The sequence below is a fragment of the Triturus cristatus genome, chromosome 4_1 (genome assembly GCF_964204655.1).
Source record: "Triturus cristatus chromosome 4_1, aTriCri1.1, whole genome shotgun sequence".
NCBI classification, from domain to species: domain Eukaryota; kingdom Metazoa; phylum Chordata; class Amphibia; order Caudata; family Salamandridae; genus Triturus; species Triturus cristatus.
This window is the reverse complement of record NC_140585.1, coordinates 887,538,279-887,563,643: the sequence shown is the minus strand read 5'-3', so window position 1 is coordinate 887,563,643 and position 25,365 is coordinate 887,538,279. Positions and strand designations below refer to the sequence as shown.

Here is a 25,365-nt window from a genome sequence, read left to right as displayed (position 1 = left end):
ACCAGCCAGCTCCAGCCAATCACGTGTCAGCACCTTTAAAGCACACGCACAGCCATGTCTAGAAGTGGCACTTCCACACTAGACACATACATGCTGCATACATCATTGCGCAGCATTCAATCACACGAGTCCGCACATACCAGACTCGACCCTGCACACCCCACGCATCAGGAACTACCAAGGGCACATACATTCCCTATGCATTCCTATGGGAGGGCAGGCCTATCTCACCACATGCACTCAGAGTGCGCACGCACTTTACTCTGGGACACAGGGAAAGTGCGCAGAAACCAAAAATCACTACCACCAGGTCACCAGTAAAAGCTAAAAGTTTAGGGGTGAACCTGCCAGAAGGGCCAAGTCCAACAGCCGCTATTCCCATTCTGTGTGGGACACTGTTGCACAGGTGCTGCCTCAGTGCCCTGTGGAAGCATGGGTGGTTCTCTCCCAGGCCATTACTGAAGGGAGAGATGCTGCAAAATGTACTATTCGTTGTGGACTTGACACGGCCGATTCTCTTGGTAGGACACTTTCCACAACTGTGGCGCTCAGTCTTTATGCATGGCTCCGAACTACTGGCTTTTCTGGGGATGTCCAGAACACCCTGTTGGACATGCCCTTAGATGGTACACGCCTCTTTGGTGATAAGGGGGATAGCACCCTAGAACGCTTTAAGGACTCTCGGGCTACGGCCCAGTCCTTGGATCTCACCACCACGCGTACTCCCTCGGGGTCAGCTTTTCGATCCTTTTGAGGTCGAGGTCGGGGCGTCGATGCGCGTTCGCTTCAGACCCGCAAGGCTGCGCAGCCACAGTCTCAGCGCAGCTGCGGACGTGGGACCCGCCATGGTGGGTCACGAGGACAGCGGACGGGTCAGTCCACCACCTCCCTTGCCGCCGCCTATAAACCTTCCTAGTCCTGTGTTTCAGGCCTACCTGATGCCAGTGGGTGGCAGGATTCGCCATCACCTTCCCCACTGGTGCTCCATAACCTCGGACAGGTGGGTTCTGCGAATAATCCGCAGGGGCTATTCCCTCCCCTTCTAATCTACCCCTCCGGCCCTGCCACCTCAGTACTACCGCATGTCGGGGGAACACTTGGCACTTCTCCAGCAGGAAGTTACGGCCCTCTTGGCCAAGGGGGCCATCGAGTGCGTTCCCGATGCCAGAAGTAGGTTGTGGTTGTTACTCCCACTACCTCTTGGTTCCGAAGAAGGACAAAGGTCTGCGCCCTATCTTAGACCTCCAGAACCTCAATCGCTTTCTCCGGAAGGAGAAGTTCAAGATGCTCACGCTAGCTCAGGTCTTGTCTGCTCTAGACCTGCAAGACTGACTGGTAGCGTTGGACTTGCAGGATGTTTATTTTCTTATCCCCTTCCTGCCAGCCCACCGGCGTTCCCTTCGGTTCACAGTAGGCCACGAGCACTTTCAGTTCACCGTGCTCCCTGTCGGCCTTACCAGCGCCCCTCGGGTGTTCACGAAAGTGATGGCGGTGGTCGCAGCTCATCTGCGCAGATCAGGGGTTTCAGTCTCCCCCCTATCTCGACTACTGGCTGTTGAAGGCAGGCCCCAGGCAGTCTTCTCCCACCTCCAGACTACGGCCGACCACCTGCATTTGCTGGGGGTTTTCCATCAACGAGCCGAAGTCGCACCTGATTCCCTCTCAGAAGCTCCTCTTCATCGGAGCAGTTTTGGATACGGCGCAGTTTCGGGTTTATCCTCCCGAACAGCGAGTTTGGAACATTCGGGCTATGATTCCGGTCTTTCGGCCCTGGTCCTGGGTTTCGGTCAGGAAGACACTGAGGCTGCAGGGCCTCGTGGCCTCATGGCCTCCTGCATCCTGCTGATCGATCATGCCAGATGACACATGCGGGCTCTGCAGTGGGATCTGAAGTTCCAGTGGACACCGCATCGGGGGAACCTGTCCGACTACGTCCAGATCTCGGAAGGCACTGCACAGGACTTGCAGTGGTGGCTCACGAACCAGCGTTGGGTCAACGGCAGATAATTCTCCCTTCCCCAACTGGAGCACACAGTGGTGACGGACGCGCCCCTCCTGGGATGGGGCGGCCACATGGGAGAGGCCTCTGGTCTCCGGCGGAGTCCAAGCTTCATATCAACTATTTGGAGCTCAGGGCGATCCTACTTGCACTCAAAGCATTCCTTCCCTCTGTCAAGGGGAGAGTAGTGCAGGTGTTTACAGACAACACCACCGCCATGTGATACTGCAACAAGCAAGGGGGGGGTGGGGTCGTGGACCCTATGTCAGGAGACTCTACGTCTCTGGAACGTCAAGGCATTTCCTTGGTGGTTCAACACCTGGCAGGTACCCTGAACGCCAGGGCGGACAAACTCGGCCAAAGGTGCATTTTGGATCACAAATGGCGTCTTCACTCAGAGGTGGTGCAAGGTATTTCAGAAGTGGGGAGAACCTTGGTTAGATCTATTTGCCACCGAAGAGTACGCGCAAAGTCAGCAGTTCTGCGTGTTGGAGTTTCCGAGGCGGCACTTTCTAGGCGATGCTTTTCGTCACGAGTGGAGTTGCGGTCTGTTGTACGCCTTTCCGCCTATACTACTTCTGCACAGAGTGCTGAAGATCAGGTCCGACCGGGCCCAAGTCATTCTTGTGGCCCCGGACTGGGCTCGAAGAGTTTGGTATCCCGAGCTACTCAATATGAGCGTGGATCTCCCGATCCGACTGCCTCTTCGGGAGGATCTCCTGTCGCAGCAACAGGGGACGATCCTCCACCCGAACCTGTCCAGCCTCCACCTCCTTGCGTGGAGATTGAGCGGCGACAGCTGATTCCATTTGACTTGCCTTCCGAAGTCTGTAATGTGATTCTGGCAGCCAGGCGTCCCTCCACTAAAACTGTATACGCCTGTTGGTGGAAAGAATTTGTGGCATGGTGCACAGCAAAATCTGTTGATCCTCTTGCTGTCCCTCTTTCTGAGGTCCTATTGTTCCTCCTTTCTTTGGCCCAGCAGGGCTCTGCTTTGGGCACTATCAAGGGCTACCTCTCAGCTCTTTCAGCCTTTCTTAGGTTGCTTGATCGGCCCTCTTCAAGTCCCCAGTTGTCAATAGATTTTTCAAAGGCATTACTCCCCTTTTCCCTCCTGTTCCTTTTGTGATGCCTCAATGGGACTTGAACCTGGTTCTCACATATCTGATGTGCGCTCCATTTGAGCCTCTTCATAACTGTCCTTTGTGGTTATTGACTTTGAAAACTGTCTTCCTGGTGGCCATCACCTCCGCTGTGAGTAAGCTCCAGGCTCTTTCCTGCAAACCTCCTTACCTGGCGATTCATCCGGACAAGGTTGTGCTTCGACCGCATCCCTCCTTTCTACCAAAAGTACTCTCTGCCTTTCATTTCGGGCAAACTGTAACTCTGCCCACTTTCTTTCTGCCGCCGCACCCTTCAAGAGAAGGAGAGGCTCCACCGTCTGGACCCAAAACGTGTGCTCTCGTTTTATCTCAACCGCACACAACAGTTCCGGGTGGATGACCATCTCTCTGTTGGCTACGTGGGCGCCAAGAAAGGCCGGGTTGTGCACAAGCGAACTATCTCCCGATAGGTTGTCTTGTGCATTAAAGCCTGTTACTGTCTGGCTAAAAAGGAACCTCTGGTTGGGCTGTGTGCCCATTCTACCTGGGCACCAGCGGCTACCACAGCATTGGGACGCGGTGTCCCCCTGCAAGACATCTGTCAGGCGGCTACTTGTGCCTCGTAGCATACTTTCACTAAGCACTACTGCCTTGACAGTCCGGTCCAGAGAGACGGCTCCATGGGCCGTTCTGTTCTCCGTGACTTTCTGGCGTAATCTCACTCCGCAGACCCGCCACCCGGGTTGGTATTGCTTGGGTTATGTATTCTAAGTTAAGGAATCTATCACTAACTAATGTCTCTTTCAGATAGATCGTTACACAAGTAAGTAACTTGTGCATCTGAAATAATCACTAACGTGTCTCTTTCAGATGCACAAGTTACTTACTTGTGTAACGATCTATCTGTAAGAGACATTAGTTAGTGATAGATTCCTTACCGCCCGCCCGTCCTCCCCGTTCTGCGAACTGTTCTCTAGGGTTCAGGTCATCCCTTTCAGGACTCTAGTACTATTGCACCAGTAGTCGGTCTCTGGCATGGCTCTGCGCTACTGGCGCAAAAAGGTTGTGTACAGAACTGATGTCAGTGCGCATGGGCGCATCTAAGTAGCTCTGACGACGTCATCTCGGCGGCTACGATGCCAGCGACGTACGAGGAGCCATACGACAACACCTACCGACACGCAGGGGTACTGCTGACGAAACATTTCCGGATCCAGTCTGATGCCTGGGGATATTCTAAGGTAAGGAATCTATCACAAACTAATGTCTCTTACAGATATATTGTTACACAAGTAACTTGTTCAGCATGTCACTACAGACCTCATCTCTGTGACCTTGTCTAACAAAACACCCTACTCCTTGGAGCCGGGTAGTACAGGCCTCCACTAACCGGGCTAACCCAAATTCCTTTCCCACTATCCCCCCCCCCCCCCCCCCCCAAACAGAGGGGATGTGTCACAGTGCGACCTCTGTGACACATCCACAGCCTGGGCAGTGTGGTATCCTGGATTTTGTTCCGGGAGGCCCTGCACCTTTGAAGGTGGCTGTATCAACAAGGAATCTTCGTAATGGTATGTCACCAGACAGGATCACAGAGCCCCAGAACAAAAGACTTAAGTAGATGTTGGCTGGCGGACTATGAATGAAGTATTTTTATTGAGGTGGCATAGGACATCTTTGATCTATGGAGTGTAAACTTGCTGGATCTTTTCAATATTGCTGAGAATGTGCATTGTTGAGACTATTGCACGCTGGAGTTTTCGACATTGAGATCTCTAGGACACGCATTATGCCTGTTGTGGAACACAGGCCTTCGCTATACATTTTCACTGCTACATCTCCTACCTCTGGTTTAGAAGGAGGTCAGGATGGACTGGTCCCAAGTTCTCTTGAATTGGGACTTGAGAGTTTGGTACCCCAGTTACTTGAGCGGGAGAACTTGACTTCCGATTAGACCACCCGTTCCGGAGGAACTCCTGTCTCTGCAACAGAACATGGTCCTTTACCAGAGTGTCCACCATCTAGAACTTCCTTGCCAGAAGATTGAGGAGTAGCTCCAGAGTAGTTTTGATTAGCCATCTGAAGTGGTGGATGTCATCCTAGCGGCCAGACATCCCTCAGCCAATTTGATCTATTTGGGATTCTGGGAAAAGCCTATGGCCTGGTTTAAGAACAGCAAGAAATTTGAATGGGCACTGTTAAAGGTTTTATGACGGACCTTCTGCCATTTCTGTTTTTGCCTGACCAACCTTCCATTCTCAAATCACCGGTTATGGGTTTCCTGGAATGTTTGACGCACATGTTTCTGCCAAAGCCCTTCATCATGCCTCTGTGGGACCTCAACTTGGTCCTCACATTTCTGAGGTGTACACAGTTTGAGCTCATAAATAGTTGTTTTCTATGACTCCTGACCATCAAAACAGTGTTTCTTATTGTGATCACTTCTCAGCACCGCATCGGGGAATTTCAGACATTGTTGTTGTAGCCTCTGTATCACCTTCTTTCCTTGCAAACTGGTGCTGAGGACCTGGGCAGCTTTTCAGCCTAAGGTTGAATCACACCACTCCCCCTTGCGTTTTTAACTCTGCCATATTCCTCAGAGAGGAGAATCTCCACCTGCATTATCCTAGGAGAGCCCTGAGCTTTTAAATTGAGAGCACAAAGGGCTGCAACGCCTATTGGGTGGGTGGGGGGGGGGGGGGGGGGCTGCAACTCTTTAGAAAATTATATAATTGCATATTAATAAATTTGATATAAATGAAGTAACATTTAAAAAGTTATGTAAATGTGAAGGCATTTGAAAGTGGGAGTTAAAATGTAAGTTGATTCATGGGAGTAGCACACGTACAGCAAACCTAATGTAGTATGGACAATGGGTCGCCTCAATTGATGCACTGATAAAAATAGAGCAAGTATTAGGAGAAAAAAATACCGTGATATGCTAGAATCTAGAATTAAAAATCAAAGTTAGAAAAGCTCACTTTCCCATTTGAAAATTAAATGTTGGTTTTTCTGTATTATTTTCTATATTGATTTGTGAATCATATAAAATATTTGTGTGCATTTGACATGTGTTTCTATCTCGTTCTGAGGATAAAATAGTAGAAATTGCATAACCCGGGTTCCCCGGTTTCCAGCAATGACTCACTTTGAGTCCCTGAATTCCAGTAGTGAGTTGGGGGAGTGGGGTCCTCAGCAAGCTAAGACCGGCTGGTGTAGGTGATCAGCTCTTTGGGGTTTGCTGGTGCCAAGAAGGGAATGGTGAGACATAAATGAACGAAGTCAAGGTGGATACTCTTGACTTAAAAGCCCCTTGTGGTTCTACGGGCCCACTGCACAAGGGCGAAGCCTGCCCCAACAGTGTTGGGGAGGGGTGTTCCTGTCTTGGATATGTCAGGCCTCAACATGGACGCCTGTGCACACGATCACAGAGCACTACTACCTACTCGGGTCCACACTGTCCTTTTCTCTGCTCACTTTTGCGGGACCTTTTGGCTTGAGTCCACTCCTCCGACACTCCACCTTTTGGGGGGCACTTCTTAGGTTTCTGTTTTAAGGGTGAGAAATCTGCAGTTAGAAGTGTCCATCGGAAGGATACGTTACTTACGTTAGGCCACTCTCTGTTGTGGGCATTCTAACTGGGGATTCCTCGCGGCCCGCCCATCCCTGTTCTGTGGAGTAGACAAATGCATATTTTAAGAAGGTCCCAAAGTACTTTTCAGCACATTGTCACCTTAGATTTGTCACGATTGATGAGCGTCCAAAGGTATGGAAGAGGACAAAGATAGAAACTGACTTCGACATGCAGAGGTGGTGCCTATATGTGGCTCCACTCCATCAGTTCAGATGCAGCGCAAATTATCGTGGAGTCTTGTGCCAATGTGCCGACACGCGGGAGCAATTGTGGATCTAGTCTGGCACTTGGAGATTATTCTAAAGATTAGAAAACTGTGATTAAATAGAACATCTGCCAGAGCAAGCAATGCCAAAGAGTTATCTTGTTCTTCAATTCCTAAGTTCCATTGAAGGCATATAGTCTTTCTCTCTAGTAGCAGCCGTGTGCTTCTCTTTAGGACCGCATTGACCTTTTCCAGGCAGATTCTGATTAACATGATGAGATTGGGCACCCATGCTTTCTGCAAGTAATTTTGCATTGGAGGAGTTCTGTAAGGGGCCTAGGTGTACTTTAGGAAGTATGGTCTTTACCATTAGCAACTTATCCCTTTTCTTTCTACAGCCTACCCACTTTCCGTTTATTCTGTCTTAATAGAAATCCATCTAGTAGCTGCAGGGCTAGAACTGACGGGGTCCCTGAATGATTTCATGTATTAGCAAGAGGCCTTGGACCAGGAGAAATCTCAAATGCACATTTTTATGTCCGTTTGATGCGCCAAAGCATTTGATCCAGCTTTGTGGCAATTGGGAAATCAGATAAATGTAAAGGAAAAGGAGTGAAGAGATTAAGGACTAAGAGTACTACAGTCTTGAGGGTTAGGTTTTTGTACTATCTGCAAAAAGAAATCCAAAGAATGTATTGGCTGCGTACGGGAATTTAATGTGTGCATTGTCTAATATTTTTACATACTTTTTCGTCTTTTGTTTTAGGTTGGCACGGGTGCTACAGTTGCCACACTTGCTGATGCCTCTGAGCTGCCTACCACAGTTACTGTTGCACAAGTCAATTATTCTACTGTAACGGACGGGGAGGTAAGCTGGCATCACTGCGCCAGCACACTTATTGTTTAATTGGCATTATATTAGATGTGGGTTGTGGTCTCCACTAAAAACATTAATTTTTTGTACAGTGAAACAGTTTAGATCGCTCTTTTCTGCTACACTTCATCTCTGCGAAGTGATGCGATGGGATTGATTTGCCTGCAGATTTGTCCTTTTGAACCCTATTGGAACTGGCATATCTACTAAGCTTAGTTATTAATATGTCCTATGGGATATATTATTCCTTGGGAAATGGCTACATCAAACAAATGCAGACAGTCATTCTGTTTTGCAAATTAGTTTTTTTGTATGTTGGAAGGATATTTTCATCCTATAAATATTTAATTTAGGAAGTTTATTTATGTAAATTACTCCAGTATTGGAACTTTTATAGATTTACATGCTTGAACCATTCCTGCTTTATCCATTCCCTGCCGTCGGGATGGGGACCCCCACGGCACCTTATAATAGCAATGCAATGTTAAACATTGGCACTAGGCCCTTCAGTTTTGGAACATATCAGGCATTTATAAAAAAGAGAACAAACTTAGCTTTGAACCAGTCTGCATGCCCTGCCCTATAGAACACTCCTGTGAGAAGCTCCAGTCCCTCAGATTTTCTACCTCACGTCGTGCTAGGGAGTCTTCACTGAGCTGTTCTGCTCAGTTATACCTGTTCAAAACTATTCAAAGGAATTCCAAACCTTTTTTCCTCGGATATACAGATTTATCATTAATACCAGTTTGTCTGTATTTCTTGAATTCAAATATGGATTCATCATTTCAGATAAAGTAAAGAAGTCTTCTCATGGCCTGTTCTACCTGCGGTAAGAGAAGGCTTCATCCTGATGAACCTCATCAGGACTGTAACTGTTGCATATATCCAGAGAATAAGGCTGAAGAATATAAGGTATATTATACCTTCACTACAAAATCTCTGAAGGACTGTCAAGAGAGGCTGCTGATATGGCTCCAAAGACTTAAAACACAGAAGGAGCTGGTATGTGATGACAGTGAGGACTCTTTAGCCTCCTCAAGAAGGTGGCAAAAGAGGATCTCATTTGCACTCTTCTCTGGAGCAGCCTAAAGAAGCCTAAGAAAAGACCACTTGTGGATCTTACCGAGGGCCCATTCATCAAAATCTCCTCGGGAAGGCGAGGTTTCTTCTAGTCAAAAGGAGAAAGAAGAAACAGGAACCATCTGTCTCCTCAAAAGGGTCTGAAAAAGCTAGGTCTGAACTGCTTATACCACCTCTTAAAGTCTCTCATTCCTAAAAGAAACAGTCCACTGCTCCATCTACAGATCATTGAGAAGTGTTTCTCCGTTGACAAAAATCTCGTCTGCGCCTTTGACGAAGAAGATATAGACGGTAGCATCTGACAGCTACCTCAATCACCATTTCCACGCTGACTATGACCTCGTCTTTATCGACGACGACCCATACCCCTAGACCGTTGACGCTGAAGATTACTCGGACATCGTCATCGATAACCGTAAACACGGTTCCTCCGTTGACGATTTCTCCCCCATTGTTGATGAAGTCTCTCCAATCGACAGAAGACACTGCTCGTTCAACTTTATTGCTGCCATCTTTGTTGACGAGAGGAAAAATGAAAAAAAAAACAAGACACAATAACACACTTAACTCCTGCACATACCTCTCCAAGAAAGGTAACACCATTACTGTCAGTCCACTTGTTGGAAGAACAACATTTGGATGAGGAGTGGCCCTTTGGGGCTGCGCACAACCAACCGAGATGCATGTCAAGTGCCAGGACAACGACTACGATGAGGGTGAATTTGAGGAGCAAGGATATTATGCCCCTGAAGACCAATACCACCAAAAATACCTAAAGGAAATGTCTGCCTTCTTCATTGGTTACAAACCTGCATTTTATCCTCTGATTACAAAAAGCATTTTACACCAACTTCATCTACTACTGTTCAGGCTTCATCACCTATAAGATCTCCATCTGGGCAGTCTTCTACCTTACAGCATGAACCATTGTTACTGCCTACGTCGTTAAGACCTACTCGACAAACCGTTCTCCTGCAAGACAGTTACATTCGATGATGGAGAAGAGGCGGAGCTCCACAAACCCCACACAAAATGGGATGATTATCTACTGCCTACACCATCATCTCAATCACCAACTCCAGCGGATTCCCCACCTGAAGACAATGGAGTATTCCATAACCTGCTTGAAAGAGCAGCAAAAAAGTTCAGGCTGCCCATGCCCATTATGCAGACTGACTGCTTTCTGTATGATTTCAAGCAGCCCTTTCGTAAGAGTGTGAGAGTTATGTACATTGTAAGCTACATATGAGAGGATGGCTTAAAAGTAATGAAGAATCCGACCATGGGGACTGCAGTTCTTCCGTGCTTGGATAAAAAGTACAAGTCTACAGAGGATGCGACTGCATGTCTCACTTGTCAGCCTGATTCAGTTATCCCTCAGGTAGCCCAGCTCAGATGTAATAATTCCTCATTGCCAATTCCAGCGCCTCTGGAAAAGGAGGGTAGGTGTCTTGATAATTTTGGTAAGCTGTTTTACATCTGTGTTAGCGCTTACGGTAAGGGCAGCAAATTCCCTGGTGGTTCTCGAACAATATGATCGCCAAATGGGGGTCCAATATTGCTCCATATCTGTACCAAATCCCATAGGATATTAAAACGGAGGCCAAAAATGTTCTACAGGAAAGAGCGCACACATCAGAGGTGAGAGATTGTGCCATGGACATTGTCACTACTGCATTCAGGCAAGTTGCAGGAGCTGCTGTGTTAAGGAGGCAGGGGTGGTCCAAAGCTACCTCCAAAACAAGATCTTGGATATGCCCTTTGATGGCGTAGCCCTTATCGGCAAGCATACTGATGACGCCCTACAAACAACAAAAATAGACCCTGGCACAGCTAAATCACTAGGCACACTTCAGTATCGGAAATTGCCCTTTTGAGGCACTCATATTCATCTGCCTCTCAGCTGTTTTGTCACCATTACTCACAACAGCCACCACAAACTGCCTACAGTAGCCCAAAGCAGGACACCAGGGAAAAGACACTGTCCGCCAATGACCGCTACAGGTTTCGGCTACTCACCTTTTCTCCCCTTTCAGGCTAGGAGAAAGAATACCCCACTATATTCAACACTGGCGAGACATGATTTTGTTCAGTTTGGCCACACAGCGGAATTTATCCAGCTGCCACCACAAACCCCACCTCAAACATCCATTCCGAAACAACATCATCTTCTATTCCCGTTTCTTCTTGGTCCGCAAGAAGTTAAAGGAATAGCAACCAATTCTAGACCTGAAGTCTCAACACTCATCTCAAAAAAGTCATTCCGCATGGTAACATTGCAGGAGAATCTGCTATTCCTTACAAGGGAGATTGTCTACCCTAGACCTCCAGGATTTATATTTGCACATCTCCATCCAACCATCACACAGGAAATTCCTAAGATTCAAAGTATCAGTCAGCCATTATCAGTTCAGGTTTCTTCCTTTTGGCCTGTAGTCTGCTCCTCGAATATTCACAAAGTGTCTGGCACTTGTGGCAGCGAGCCTTTTTGAGGAAAAACAAACCCCATGTTTTACTGTATTTAGACGATTGGTTAGTCAAGGCACCTTCAAATCAGGCTGCACAGAAAACCACAGCCGCCTGCACATCCCTATTCAGCGATCTGGGCCTCACAGTGAATCTGGAAAAGTCAGTTCTCTACCTCGCAAGAAACACAAAGTTCTTGGGAGCAATGCTCAAAGCCACTCATCAAAGCGTACCCCACTTGAGAGAGGCAAATAAAGCTAATGTCCTTAGCAAAATTGGTACTTGCCTCTGCAAGTCCCTTCGAGGAATAATGTCATCATGCATCCCTCGAGTTCTATTCTATCGTCTACGGATGCGTCGGCTCCAAGAAGAACTTGAGAGACAATGGCTGCAGGCAGAGGGGTCTTTCAACGACTTAATCAAAGTCACTCAGTCCATGGTCAAAGCCCTATCCTTGTGGACGTGACAAGCAAATCTGTCAGGCGGCTTTGTGTTCCTAAGTCCAGCTTCTCCACTGATCATCACCACCTACGCCTCCCTAGATGGATGGGGATTGTACCTTAAAGACCAGCAGATCAGTGGCAGGTGGCAAATGTCTCATCAGCATTTCCATAGCAATCTGCTCATGCTCAAGGCTGTGCACCTAGCCTTGCAGGCTTTCCTTCCAAGCATAAGATTGTGCGGTGCTCATCCGAACAGATAATACGAGCAATATGCACTAAACCAACAATCAGAGCAATAAACAATCACATCTCCTGTCCCAGGAGGCACAGAGCATCTGGAAATGGTCCATCCGCCACAGAGTGCACCTGCAAGCAGAACATGTCCAGAGAAAGCAGAACCAAATAGCGGACATTCTCTGCAACTGAGGACCTCTTGCCATGCGTGGGAACTGGATTGGAAAATACTCAACAAAATCTTCTCTCAGTAGGGCAGGCTGGATCTCAACCTCTTTGCAACCCCCAAATCCTGAAATGCCGGTTCTTTGAAAGCTGGCATCAACGGGGACCCTGGGAAATGCATTACAGGGGTATACGTTTTAGTTAGCTTAGATAACTAAAACTGCTGAATTTCTATGGTTTTGTGTGTAAAATCTGTTCTGAACTAGAAAGTTTCTGCAACCTTTGTTTTTTTCATGGAATTTTTTAAGGGTTTTAATACTATTTCTAATTAACATCCATGTAACCTTTGGTTTTAGTGAATTTCATTCTGTTTTAAATATAAAGTTTGAACCTTAAATTCAATTTACTAATATACATTTTCACAAGTTTATAAATTCATTTTAATCACACAATCATTCTTGTATATTTCAAAACAAAAAAATAAAAGTAAGGTAACTTGTGTAGTCTTTGTATCAATGCAATGCACCAAGTCTATCTTTTAATTCTTTATATGGATTCACAGATCCTTTACCAACCGGAAGTAAACATTCAATACTAAAACACATTTAATACAGACATATGCTATTGTAATTTCTTTAAGTGTATCACTGCATGTGTGTGGGTGTTTGAGTGGCTGTGTGAGTGACTGTGTGTGAGAGTGGCTGTGTGAGTGGCAGTGTGGGAGTGGTTTTGTGGGTTTGCGTGTGGTTTTGTCGGTCTGAGTGGTTTTATGGGTCTGTCAGTGGGTGTAGGAGTGGCTGTGTGGGCTGAGTTGTTTGTTAGTGGTTTTATTGGTCTGTGAGTGGCTGTGTGGGTTTGCGAGTGGGTGTATGAGTGGCTGTGTGGTTTTGTGGGTCTGTGAGTGGGTGTGTGAGTGGCTGTATTGGTGTGTGACTGGGTGGTTGTGAAGGATGTGTGACTGGGTAGTTGTGAAGGATGTGTGACTGGGTAGTTGTGAAGGATGTGTGACTGGGTAGTTGTGAAGGTTTTTTTTTTGGCGCGAGTAGTTGTGGAGGGTGTTTGAGATGTCACTGTCTATGTCATGAGTCATATAATATGTGAGGTCATTAGTCATGCATTGCGGGGACGTGAGTTATAGTAACTAGAACTGCTGAATTTCAGTGGTTTTCTATGAGTGAAATCTGAGCCCAACCATAACATCCCTTTAACCTTTGTTTTTTTCAGTGAATTTCTAAGGTTTCTTAATGTTTTATTTCCTAACTATAATGTCCCGGTAACCTTTGGGTTTTTCACTGAATTTCTAAATCTTTTGAAAATTGTATTTCCGAACTGTAACCTATAACCTTTGAGAGTGGATGTGTGAATGCCTTTCTGGGCCTGTGAGTGGGTCTGTGAGGGCCTGAGTGGGTCTCTGAGTGGATGTGTTAATGGTTATATGGGTCTGTGAGTGGGTGTATGCGTGCCTGTATATGTGTTGCTGTAGATTTTGAGCATTACTTAAGGCATTTAAAAGGGAGAACCATGGACTCTGCTCGGAGTAGCGGATGATAAGAAATAACCCCCTTGTCATAGTCACTACATGAGATATTGCAATTAACAAATGCAAAGATCCAAATACCATCAACACAGATTCCAGATAACTCCTCACAGTAATGAGAGACAAAGGAGGTAGTGGTGGTACATAGGATAGCACATCAATTCCAAGTACTGTATTGTCTAAACTTATCAGTATGAGAACAACAGTTCTGGTGCTCCTCAAGGTAACAAAAACACCCCACTACCACGGGTGTCACCTCACAGAAATTCCCAAGAACTTCTTGTGCAAAGCTTAACACAACTACTATACCTTGGCTCTCTCCAATAGTTGTTTCACTATTGTTAATTGTGTAACACATTTATAATTCAAAGCCAATGTGACTGCTCACAGGAAACCAATTCAATCAACTTGTTTCTGCAAAATTCTATTTAATGTCAAATGACCATGTTTCATTATTATTATTTTTTTATTAAAGAAACAAGGACATGTATTATTTTACAAAAATTTCAATATTGCTTGTTGGTCCACGAAGGTAGTGTTCATAAAGCCTTCCTGTTGGCAATGATGAAAACAGCCGACACGTGTTTCGTTACGATTGTAACTCAGGGGAAGATGTATTAGGGTAGGATGTGTCCAGTATTAATCCTCCCATCAAAAATGCGTATTCCCTGGAAATGTCCCCAATAGATGTAAGCATTAAATAGAATTTTGCAGAATTTAGTTAATTGGATTCCTATGAGCAGTCACATTGGTTTTGAATTATATATGTGTTACACTATTAACAATAGTGAAACAACTATTGGAGAGTGCCGAGGTATAGTAGTTGTGTTAAACTTCTCACAGTAAGTTAGGATGATTAGTACTTCACAGAAGTTGAGCTTCAACTCGGCACCTGTTTTGTTTACATCTGTAAATACTTCCTATTGAGGTTTAAATTCTGTGAAATGAGAATTTTGCCAGAATCAATCCTGCCCTGCTTAACTATCCAAGGAGAGGTCATCGTTTTTGTGCAGCACTTCTACCCAAGTGGAGTACTTTCTACTGGCTAATTAGTAAGTACTTCCTCGTTGAGTAAATGTATAATGCGTCTCCTACACTCCAGTTGCCTAAAGGACGCTGAGGAAATGTCTCCAGTGACCTTGTTGTCTGTAACTTTGCCAGTGTGATTGTTCCTCGAGCATTTTGACCATATATACGACAGATTAACATGTAGAGCTTCGGGGAAAGAAACACACGAGTGAGAAAGTTGGAAAAAACTTGCACTCTCATGGTGTGCTTAAACGAAATTAAATGGGTATTTCTGAATGTGTGAGCAGTACAAGAGCATAAGTAAAGAGGTAAGCTCCAGGGGAGAAACAGATGGACGATGTACAAGGTAATCCAATGATTAACAAGTAAGCAACAATAAAGACAATTATTCGTAAGCAATGTGTACAAGCTTTTATCCCACTGTAAGATCTTGGTAAGCTGGCAATAGGCCTTTTGCAACCAGAGAGATTTGTTGTATATTAGGCTTAACCTAAAAAATACAGATGGGTTCTGGGATTAATGAGCAATCTGCATAGATTCTGCAGTCATTCTAACTAGGCAGTCCAGCATAGTCTCCTGAGGATTTGAGCTCTTTTCTTGAATCCTGCAGTGATGCAAATAATCAGCGATTCAGGAAAGTTCTAACTTTCTTCAAGATCTAATTATATGAGTTCATTCATCTCCTTTATCATTGTGGCACCTTGGCTATTTGTCTGAAATATGGTTATTCATCCTCTGGAGCTCGAAGAAAGTTCTGGAATGGACAATTAACACATACACTGTATAATTCGAAGACTGGCTCAGTAGATTTATCTCCTACTTAAGTTACATGTGTCCTACTAAATAGCTATGGCTATTTCTTGTCCTGTCTTGATTTTTTCCAAAATTCTCTGCACAGCTTCAGATTCATTTGTAATGATCCCAAATGGGTAGAATTACCATTGACCTAGCCCTATAAGCAGTGGCTTGTTTGTAAAGAGACCATAAACAAGGTCAGGCATTGCTGCAGTTTGTCTGGCCAACACACAACATTCATGGATGCACAGTGGGAGAAGGCTGCCAGTTCCCACCTATTGCAATGCAGAGATAATTCTGCTATGTATAAAATCAATGATAATCTTCCAATCCGCTGTTGGAGTGATTGAGTCTGCGCATGTACTTCATGAATTTCTAGCCCTTTGTGCAGAGCTGTCCGACATTTAACGAAATTGTAAAGAAACGTCCCTTCTAGGGGATCCTCCTCAATAGTCGTAAGCACTGAATAGTTGGGCCACACATAGAATACCGGAGCATATTAATATATTGAACAAACTTTAAAGTGACTTTACACTTAGGTGAAAATGTCAGCCAAAATGTAACATTTTAAACTAAAAAACAGGGATTTACCTGTTCTAGTTTACTGAACTAACTAGAGCTTGTGCCCCCATTATGCCCAGTGTTATCAGTGATGCCATTGAACATGTTATGAGCGATGCAGTCTGTGGCCATAAGCAGAACATGGCAAGGGAACAAGTTATAGTTACTTGAGTTAACTATAACTGGTGGAGTTCAGCACCCCCTGGGCGGCCACGCATGGGATTAGGCTGCGCGCAACGTTTGCGCCCAACCCCCTCCATCCCAACTTCCGGACGGCCAACCCTCCCCAGCAGACACCAACACCCAGGGGTGTAGCAAGGGGGGGGGGCTAGGGCAGCACACGTTTTGGGGGCTTCTCCCCCTCTCTTACCTGTGGCCATCGCGGGGCGGCAAATGCATACAATAGCCAGCACCCGCCCTTCCCCCACTCTTAACTGCAGCGGTCTGTGGGCGGCATACATAAGAATATCCAGCACCAGGCCCCCCTGCTCTCTCGTGTGGCAGCCATAGGAGGCCAGAGGTCTAGCTATGCCACTGCCAACACCCCATCTTTTTTGCCAATTTAATTTGCTTTCTGATCCCTTGGGAGTCCAGGGGGGCCATGCTGGCTGCCATGATACTCCAGCAGGAGTCTAGGGGCCAGGGCAAACTCCTGCAGGATTGCGGCTCCCCAACAATTTAAAAAAAAAAAAAACAACTTTTAAATGTATTTCCGTGGATGGTCCCTCTGGGATCTGTCTATATGGTGATCAAGGGTACCCAATTCCCCCCCACCCCCCCCGCCCCATAAACCTACTTTTATTTTTTATTATCAGGACACATGGATGGAGTCCCGAGTCCTGTAATGCGGGCCGCAACATTTTCGTTCAGGTTGCGGCCAGCCAATTAAAAATCGAGCTCCCACTGGAGCATTTTGAACCCACAGGAGCAAAACAGCTGACGTGGGAGGGGGAGGGACCAATACCTCTCAACCAATCAGAAAGCAGTATGTCTTTTTTAATGTGCGTTCCCACAGGGCTCCTGCATGCAGAACTGCCCAGCTAACAAATCTTTAACCCTCATTTTTCCAAAACTACTAAACTGAGTTGCACCAAATCACATAAAGCACACTTTCAGGGTAAAGAGCTAGGGTCCCTTCAAACTTAGTTTTATTCTGTTCAGCTGTTTTATCTGTAGGCTGTTCAATATTCCCCATGGAAATTGTTTTGGACTGCCTCACCCTCCTTTTTCTCTCCGCCGCTTGACAGATCACCCTGATACTTTCCAATGGCACCAAAGTTATTAGCAAAATAAAAAAAGCTCTCCATTTAGAACCCTTGGCCCCACTAGAACTACACAGTGGATGGTGACCACCACTGTGTAATATATATTTTAGTGCTCCAGGGATCCTGCACATGGGCAAGACTAATCAGTGCATAGGACTATGATGAAGATTCCCCACCAAAGATAAATTGGGTTACAGATAAGTAACTTTTTGAGGCTCATGTTTTGGAGTGCCTGACAGATGTGAGAAGGTAAGCGGTTCATAATTCCCATCACAGAACATACAAGGAAACAAAAAAATCAAAATGTTTCCCTTGAGGGTGTAAGTGGGTAGAGTTAAATTTGTCCGAGTCACTCCATCCTTAAGTGTTGAAGTATAAAGTTTCTAGAGAAAGATCCTGAGGTAGTTCCCTTCCCCATATGACTGTACTAATAAGACTTTCTATGAAAATAAATTGATTGTAAAAAGTTCAGCAGGTGGAGAGTAGAAAAATAAATGTTCAAGAAAGTGCATTTTGATTAACAAGGTCCTGCCCACCTCAGGTTGTTCAAGGTTTTACCAAGATGATTGCAGTGATGACTGCTTATTTTATACCAGAAATGTGTGCACCTTTACCCCTAATTACACGCTGGACTAGCACGAGTGCCCTTTCCACAGGAAGGGTCAGTTCTCTGAAGTTGCAGTTTTGCCGGTCTCGCTCTCCGTCAGTAAAGCTCTCATTTATCAGTGTTACTGGATACCTACATCAGGCTGTGTTTCTTAACTTCTTAATCTCCTTACCCTGTCGGAGAACTGTTTTTCACCTTACTTGAAAGGAAGACCCACTTTTGTGCTGAACAGACGACCGCTTTATGGTGGCTTCAAAGAACCGTGCATCCATGAAAGAGGGTCATGCTTATGTGAGAAAATCAATATTAAAAGTGCACCTTGATTCTATCCTTGAAGACTGCAAACAAATGGATAAAGTAAAATTGTTGAGAATATTGGGGTTATGTGAAATCTACCCACATCACCATCTCTCTCTAAGGAAGGATGTGAGCCACAGATCTTCATGATGCCTGCTTCAACTTTATAAAAGTTCTTAAGATTCTTATCAGGCAGTGATCCATGCTAGTACAATGTCCTGCCTTGTGGTCCAGAAATTGGCATCTAAAACTTTATCAAAATGCATAACCATGATGGTAGCATATCTGAGAAGAGTTTATTTGTACATATCTATTTAGAAGATTGGCTCATTAACCCCTCAAATCCTCAGCAGGCTTCACATCATTATGATCCAACAGTCCACATTCTCAAACGATTGGGTCGGTCAGTCAATCAGGCCTAGTCCACACCCAATTGAGTCAGTTCATCCGCTCCCTCAGAGCTTACACACCCAGAAAGCAAGAGTGTATTCTTCTGGAGGTAGACTTTAATTGATTAGTCTGAAATGTTGCACTTTAAAAAAAACATTGCATCAGTCAGTCATCATGTTGGAACTAATCTCTTCTGTGGTCGATGGCGTCTTGCATTTACCTTGTTCCTCATGCTCGTCTTCACATGAAACCACTTTGGTGATGAATTTATATATGGTATTCTTTTAGCACAAAGTTACCCAGAATTCAGCAGAGCGCTGTGCATACCCAAAGGCAAGCTTAATGTCTGCGACTAATAGAAGAAGTGGAGCCATGGACTATTATTGCATTGTGATGTAGTGTTCTTTAAAAAAGTGAATCTTTAACTACTTCCTAAAATAGAGCTGTGTTGAGGTAGCCCTAATGGATATGGAGATGTTTTTCCAGATCCTGGAGGCATATATGGAAAAGGCTTCTTTCTTGTTTTTTCTTTCTTTACTCTTCTTAGTTTGCAGTTTGCGGGTGTGCTGAGAACCTCCAGAGATGGTGAGCTTATCTGTAAGATAAGCAGTTGTGCTGGTTGTGTTAGGTAGTTCTCTTCCAGGGGATCCTCATCAAAGTCATAAGCACTAGAATATTCCCGCCTTTGCGCGGGACCCCGGAAACACAATCATATATGTGATAAACATATATGCATCTATATATATATATATATATATATAATAAAAAAGCAAGTGCAGTCTTTCAAAAGTAGAGCTGAATAATGCTGCAAGGACTCCCATGTATATAATCAATAATATAACCAATATAAATAATATATCATAAAAAACAGGAAAGAAACAAAAGCAAATCATGTTTGAACACTGTTTTAATGCTTTGCATTTGCACAAACACCTCAGACTGAAAGCATTGTCAGATCACAGGCTGCATTGCAGAAAACCACAGCCTAGAAAGGCTAGAAAGCTAACTGTTAGCAACATAGAAAAACTGGCACCGTCCCTTTAAGGCAGCCATGACCCCTAGCTTCCCATCATGCCTCAAGGGTGACAGTTAGGTCAGTTGTTCTTTCCGGCTCCTTCAGTCAGGACCCTGGTTACACACCTCCACTCTTTTCTGGTTTTATTCAGAAATAATCTACCTTTTTCAGAAAGATTTTATCTTACTTCGACGTCTTTCATCCTGTCAAGTAAGGTGTTTGCTTTTTCTGACTATTTTTGGCATTTTTTACCACTCAAAATCCCATCCCTTTTTGATCCCTGCCCTTCTTGTGGAAAAAAGGCGGCCAGGTCAGACTCTCACTCAGTCTGTATTCTTTGCCTGCCTAAGGACCATGTCCCCAAGACTTGCCCTCATTGCCAATCTCTCTCAAAAAGAACATTAAAAGACCGAGAGCGGATACGTCTTTATGGATTGGCAGAAAAGGCTTCCAGAGGCAGGTCTCTGGTAAGAAAAGGCTCCAAGAGGCCCAGATCCTCTTCTAGACCCTCCGCGTCGGGCTCGGCGCTGAGAATCCAGCCACCGGAGGGACATACATAGAAGAAAAGACCGTCGACGGCGGGCTCGCCGTCGAGAGAACACAGGCATAAAGGTACGTCACTGCATTCGACGTCAAGAATTCGACAGCCTCCGCCGTCGTCAACCCGGCGGCGATCAGCGTCGGAGTTCCAAGCCACCGCCCGCATCACAGCGACGATTGGCTTCGAAGAGCCAAAGCCCTCCGCCGTCGTCAACCCGGCGACAATCTGCGTCGAGAGCCAGCAGATTTCCGTCGACGTCGGTTAGATGTTCGACGTCGAGAGCTGATAACCCTCCGTCGCCGTCACATAGACGACATTCGACGTGGAGGGGAGAGAATTCTCTGCCGTCGCAGACCAGGCGGTGATCGGCGTCGAGAACGAGAAGTCCTCTGCCGTCATCCCGGCGACGTTTGACGTCAAAGACCAGAAGCCCTCCAACGTCGCTCGGCGTCGAGAGCTAGCAGCCCTCCACTGTCGTCATCCCACTGACGACCGGCGTCGAGGAGAGGAAGTCCTTTGGCGCCGTCGAGTCCACATCGCTCGACGTCAAGACGAAGAAGTATTCTGCCGTCGTCAAGGCGCCATTCGCCGGCGACACATTTAACGCCTAAGAAACGACAGTCGACGCCGAAACCGCTCCTACAACCTGGTCGAGCCTCGACGACTAGAAGAAGATCTCGATCGATGTCGAGGAGGGCTCAGTCGCAGCGGGATATACGCTCGACGTCGAGACCACCATCGCATAGATCTGACGAAGGTTAAGTAGTCTTAGTGAATGAATCAGCATCGAGACACTCTTCTTCTCACTCCTCGAGACGTCCACATTCTCCATCTGCGTCTCCAGAACATGCGAGGAGATCGCAACAGAGATCCCTGTCGCATCAGAGGACCTCCCCTTCTATACATCTGTCTCCAAGATGGCTTTTACCAGTACATCACTGGAGTAAGACTCCGGCGGGAGCATCGAGAAGGGAGGAAGAATACACAAGCTCTATCCACAGATCCCCTCTACAAAGATTAGTACAGGAGGTGGATAGATCGCCTTCGCAGGTACGCCACCACCGTAAAGGAAGATCTAAGGAACGCAGGCCTTCTACGTCATATCACCGCAGAAGGAGGTCTCCCTCATGGTCCTCTTCCTCCACCCACTCCTCTAAGAGGGACTATTCGCCTACCCTATCGGACAGCCCTCAGTCAAGAGTGTCTCCGATAGATGACATTAACACCTATCCTGATGTGCTGCAGAGAGGGGCTCAGAAACTGAACATTGCAATGTCCACCCCTCTGGTCACAACAACAGTGATCTTCGAGACGCTGCACCAAAGATCTGCTTCGCGTCCGTTGCTGCCTCTGGTTCCCGGACTTCTGGAACCAGGAATGGAAATTTTTCTAACCCCCTCAGCGATTAAAGCTTTACCGGCCAGAATTCAAAAGAAGTACAAGCCTGCTGATGTAGACCCGGTGTTCTTGAAAACGGATCCACCTGCGGATTCCGTGATAGTCGCAGCGGCACGTAAGTCCCAGGACTCTTGGGGACGAAAGGTTTGTGGCTCGTCAGCTTATTCACTCAAAGTCTCCAGTGCAGCGGCCTTATTAGGTCGATACGACAGATCCCTATGGGACTCTTTGGATTGGTTCAAAGAGAAGTTACCAAAGGAGGATCAGAAAGACTTTGAAGAAATCATTACGGAGGGTTCCTTGGTAGCTAATCAGATGATTAGCACTGCAGCGGATGGTGCCACACTATCAGCGCATTTGTATGCGCATGGAATTTGCGCAAGAAGGTCTGCCTGGTTAAGACTTACAGCTCTTAAACCGGGTGCTCAGCAGAGGATCCTTAACCTTCCTTTTTCGGGTTCTTCATTGTTTGGCTCCTACACAGATGAAGAGATGGCTTGAATGAAAGCCGAGTTGGACACTTTGAAGGCGGTGGGGCTAGAAAAGAAAAAGGAATTCTGACGAAGGTACAGGCCCAGCCAGCACAAGGGATACCAACAGAGGGTTCAAACCCCTCAGTGGTCCCAAAGCAAGAACCAAGGAAGATCGCAATTTCAGGGTCGAAAGTCTAGCAGAGGTAGAGGGGGTAGCCAACAACAGTCCTCCTCCACCACTCGACCAACAGGAAAACAATGAGCCAGAGCTTCCTCTTACGCCGTTGCCCACTCCAGTGGGAGGAAGTGTTTCACAACATCTGAAAGAGTGGTGCAACATAACAAAGGATCGTTGGGTGCTCAGTATATTGCGCAATGGTTACGCACTACGTTTCCGTGTGTCTCCAAAGGACATTCCTCCTAAATGATCTCGTCCTCACCAGCTAAAATTACTACAACAAGGCCATAGAGAAGGTTCCCATCTCGCAGCGAGGAAAGGGAGTGTACTCCAGGTACTTCCTTGTGCCAAAAAGAGATCAGGAGCACAAGTTCAGACCAATCCTGAACTTGCGGTCGCTGAACAAGCAGGGGACTGGATGTGTTCAGTGGATCTCCAGGATGCGTATTTCCACATTCCTGTAACTCCCCGTCATCGCAAATTCCTGTGATTTGTGCTCGGTAACAGTCACTACCAGTTCAGAGTGTTGCCCTTCGGACTAAAATCTGCCCAACGAGTCTTTACCAAGTGCATGGCGGTGGTAGCAGCAGCTCTACACAGACGAGGTCTGTTCGTATATCCTTACTTGGACGATTGGCTCTTGAAAGTGTCATCTCCTCAACAGGTAAAGATCGACTTTCAAGTGTGCCTAACTCTACTCCGCAGGCTAGGCCTGCACGTGAATATGGAAAAGTCAGTTCGCCAGCCTACACAGGTGATCCATTACCTGAGCTTTGTCCTAGATACAAACCTAGGAAAAGCATTTCCTTCGGAACAGAGACTTTTATCAATTCGGCAGAAGTGCCAAGTTCTTCTCCAGACCAATCGCCCGACGGTCCGGCAAGTAGCGTCCCTATTGGGATCAATGGCTTCTTGCATATTCCTCATTCCCAACGCGAGGCTGAGGATGAGACCTCTACAGCAGGACATGGAGGACAAGTGGCACCAGGCAACCGGTTTCTGGGAAGACCGGATTGTACTTTCGCAAGCAGCAAGTGTCTGTTCTGTGGTGGACTCGTCCACGGAACCTCGTACTGGGAGTCACCTTCCATCAACCTGTTCCTACCCAGTCCTTGGTAACGGGTGCATCGCTTCAAGGATGGGGGGCGCACATGGATTACCTACAAATGCAGGGGCGGTGGTCCGTCAAAGAACAATCCTACCACATAAACGTGTTAGAGCTGCGGGCAGTCCATCTAGCCCTGAAAGCTTTTCAGCCCTCGATCATGTCCAACTCAGTCCTCATCCAAACAGACAACACGACCACCATGTATTACCTCAACAAACAGGGTGGTACGCGCTCTCGCCCTCTCTCCCTGGAGGCTCAAAAGATATGGCATTGGCTTCTAGCCCGAGGCCTTTCCGTCACAGCGGTACACCTTCCAGGAGAGCGAACTGTGCGAGCGGACGCACTCAGCCGGCACTTCGAAGATCAGCCAGACTGGGTGCTAAACGACGAAGTGGTGCCAGAAATTTTCCATCAGTGGGGTCAGCCTTCCATAGATCTGTTTGCAGACGATCTAAACAAAAAATGCCACGCCTTCGCCTCCAGGTTCCACCGTCCACGGACGAAGGGGAATGCTCTTTTGATGGATTGGTCCGGAATATTTGCATACGCCTTTCCTCCCCTACCTCTGATTCCGAAGGTGGTGTCCAAGCTCATCCGGTCCAACATGTCAATGATCCTCATAGCCCCGGACTGGCCTCGACAATGGTGGTACCCGGACCTATTACAGCTGTCGGTGCACCCCCACAAGAGGGTCCCTTGCATGTCGGATCTGCTGACCAAGATGGATGGGAAGATCCTACATCCCGACCTCCCCTCACTGAACTTGGCAGCATGGCACCTGAGGTCCTGCAATATGGACATTTGAACTTACCGCAGGATTGTATGCATATACTAAAGGAAGCAAAGAGACCTTCCACAAGAGCTTCGTATTCCTTTAAGTGGAAGCGATTCTACCTGTGGTGCACTCGTAATAACTTTAATCCAACCACAGGGCAGGAGGAGGTTATTCTTCCTTACCTCCTGTACTTCGCTAAATCAGGGTTGAAGTATTCATCGATCAGAGTACATTTAGCGGCTATTACGGCCTATAGAAAGTCTCCAAGCCAGCCTTCCTTTTTCAACTACAGGTGGTCAAGGATTTCCTACAGGGGTTGAAGAAAGTGTATCCGCCTGTTCGGCCTCCTTCTCCTCCTTGTGAGTTGAATTTGGTCCTTTCTAAGTTGATGGGTCCTCCTTTTGAGCCCATCCATAAAGCCTCGCTGCAGCATTTGACATTGAAGACCGCTTTCTTAGTCGCGATTACCTCCGCGCGAAGAGTAAGCGAAATCCAAGCACTGTCTTCCAAAGAGCCATATACTATTTTTCACCACAACAGAGTAGTATTAAGGACTCGCCCTGTTTTTCTGCCGAAAGTTGTATCTGATTTTCATATTAATCAGGCAATTTCTTTGCCATCCTTTTTTCCCCAATCCCGCAACTCCTGCGGAAAGGTCACTCCATTCCTTAGACCTTAAGAGAGTGCTTAAATTCTACCTAGAGGGAACTAAGGTCATAAGAAAATCAGACCAATTGTTCTTAAATTATGGTTCCATGAGGACAAGTTTTCCAGCTTCCAAGGGATCCATTTCCAGATGGATAGTGTCCTGTATAAAATTTGCATACCAGCTGGCAAATAAGCCCCCTATTGTTGTCACCTAAAGCACACTCCACTAGGGGAAAAGCAGCTACAGTAGCTTTCTTGCATGATGTTCCGATGGCAGAAATTTGCAAGGCAGCAACCTGGAGATCTGTGCATACTTTCACAAGGCATTATTGTCTTGAATCCGACTCCAGGGCGGATACTCAAGTAGGCCAGGCCTCCTTGAGGAATCTGTTCAGATAACAGAAATGTCTGAATTATCAAGTTTAGTTGTCTGAGCTTGATTGTTAATTATGCTTTTTCCTTTGCCCGCAGTGGATGAGGTGAGGCTCGCTATTCTATTCTAGTGCTTATGACTATTGATGAGGATCCCCTGGAAGAGAAGGATT

The 25,365-nt window shown here is 46.4% G+C and overlaps 1 protein-coding gene across 4 annotated transcripts in view; it reads left to right on the top strand.

Moving 5' to 3' along the window:
- Window positions 1–25,365, top strand: part of NRF1 (nuclear respiratory factor 1) — a 687,565-nt gene that overhangs the window by 385,060 nt on the left and 277,140 nt on the right. For 3 of the 4 annotated variants that reach the window (XM_085653631.1, XM_085653635.1, XM_085653633.1), the window contains exon 8: window positions 7,708–7,809. The exons of the other annotated variant lie outside the window; for it this stretch is intronic. In XM_085653631.1, the coding sequence (XP_085509757.1) occupies window positions 7,708–7,809 (102 nt within the window). The remainder of the gene's footprint in view (window positions 1–7,707; window positions 7,810–25,365) is intronic. 4 annotated transcript variants of the gene reach the window in all.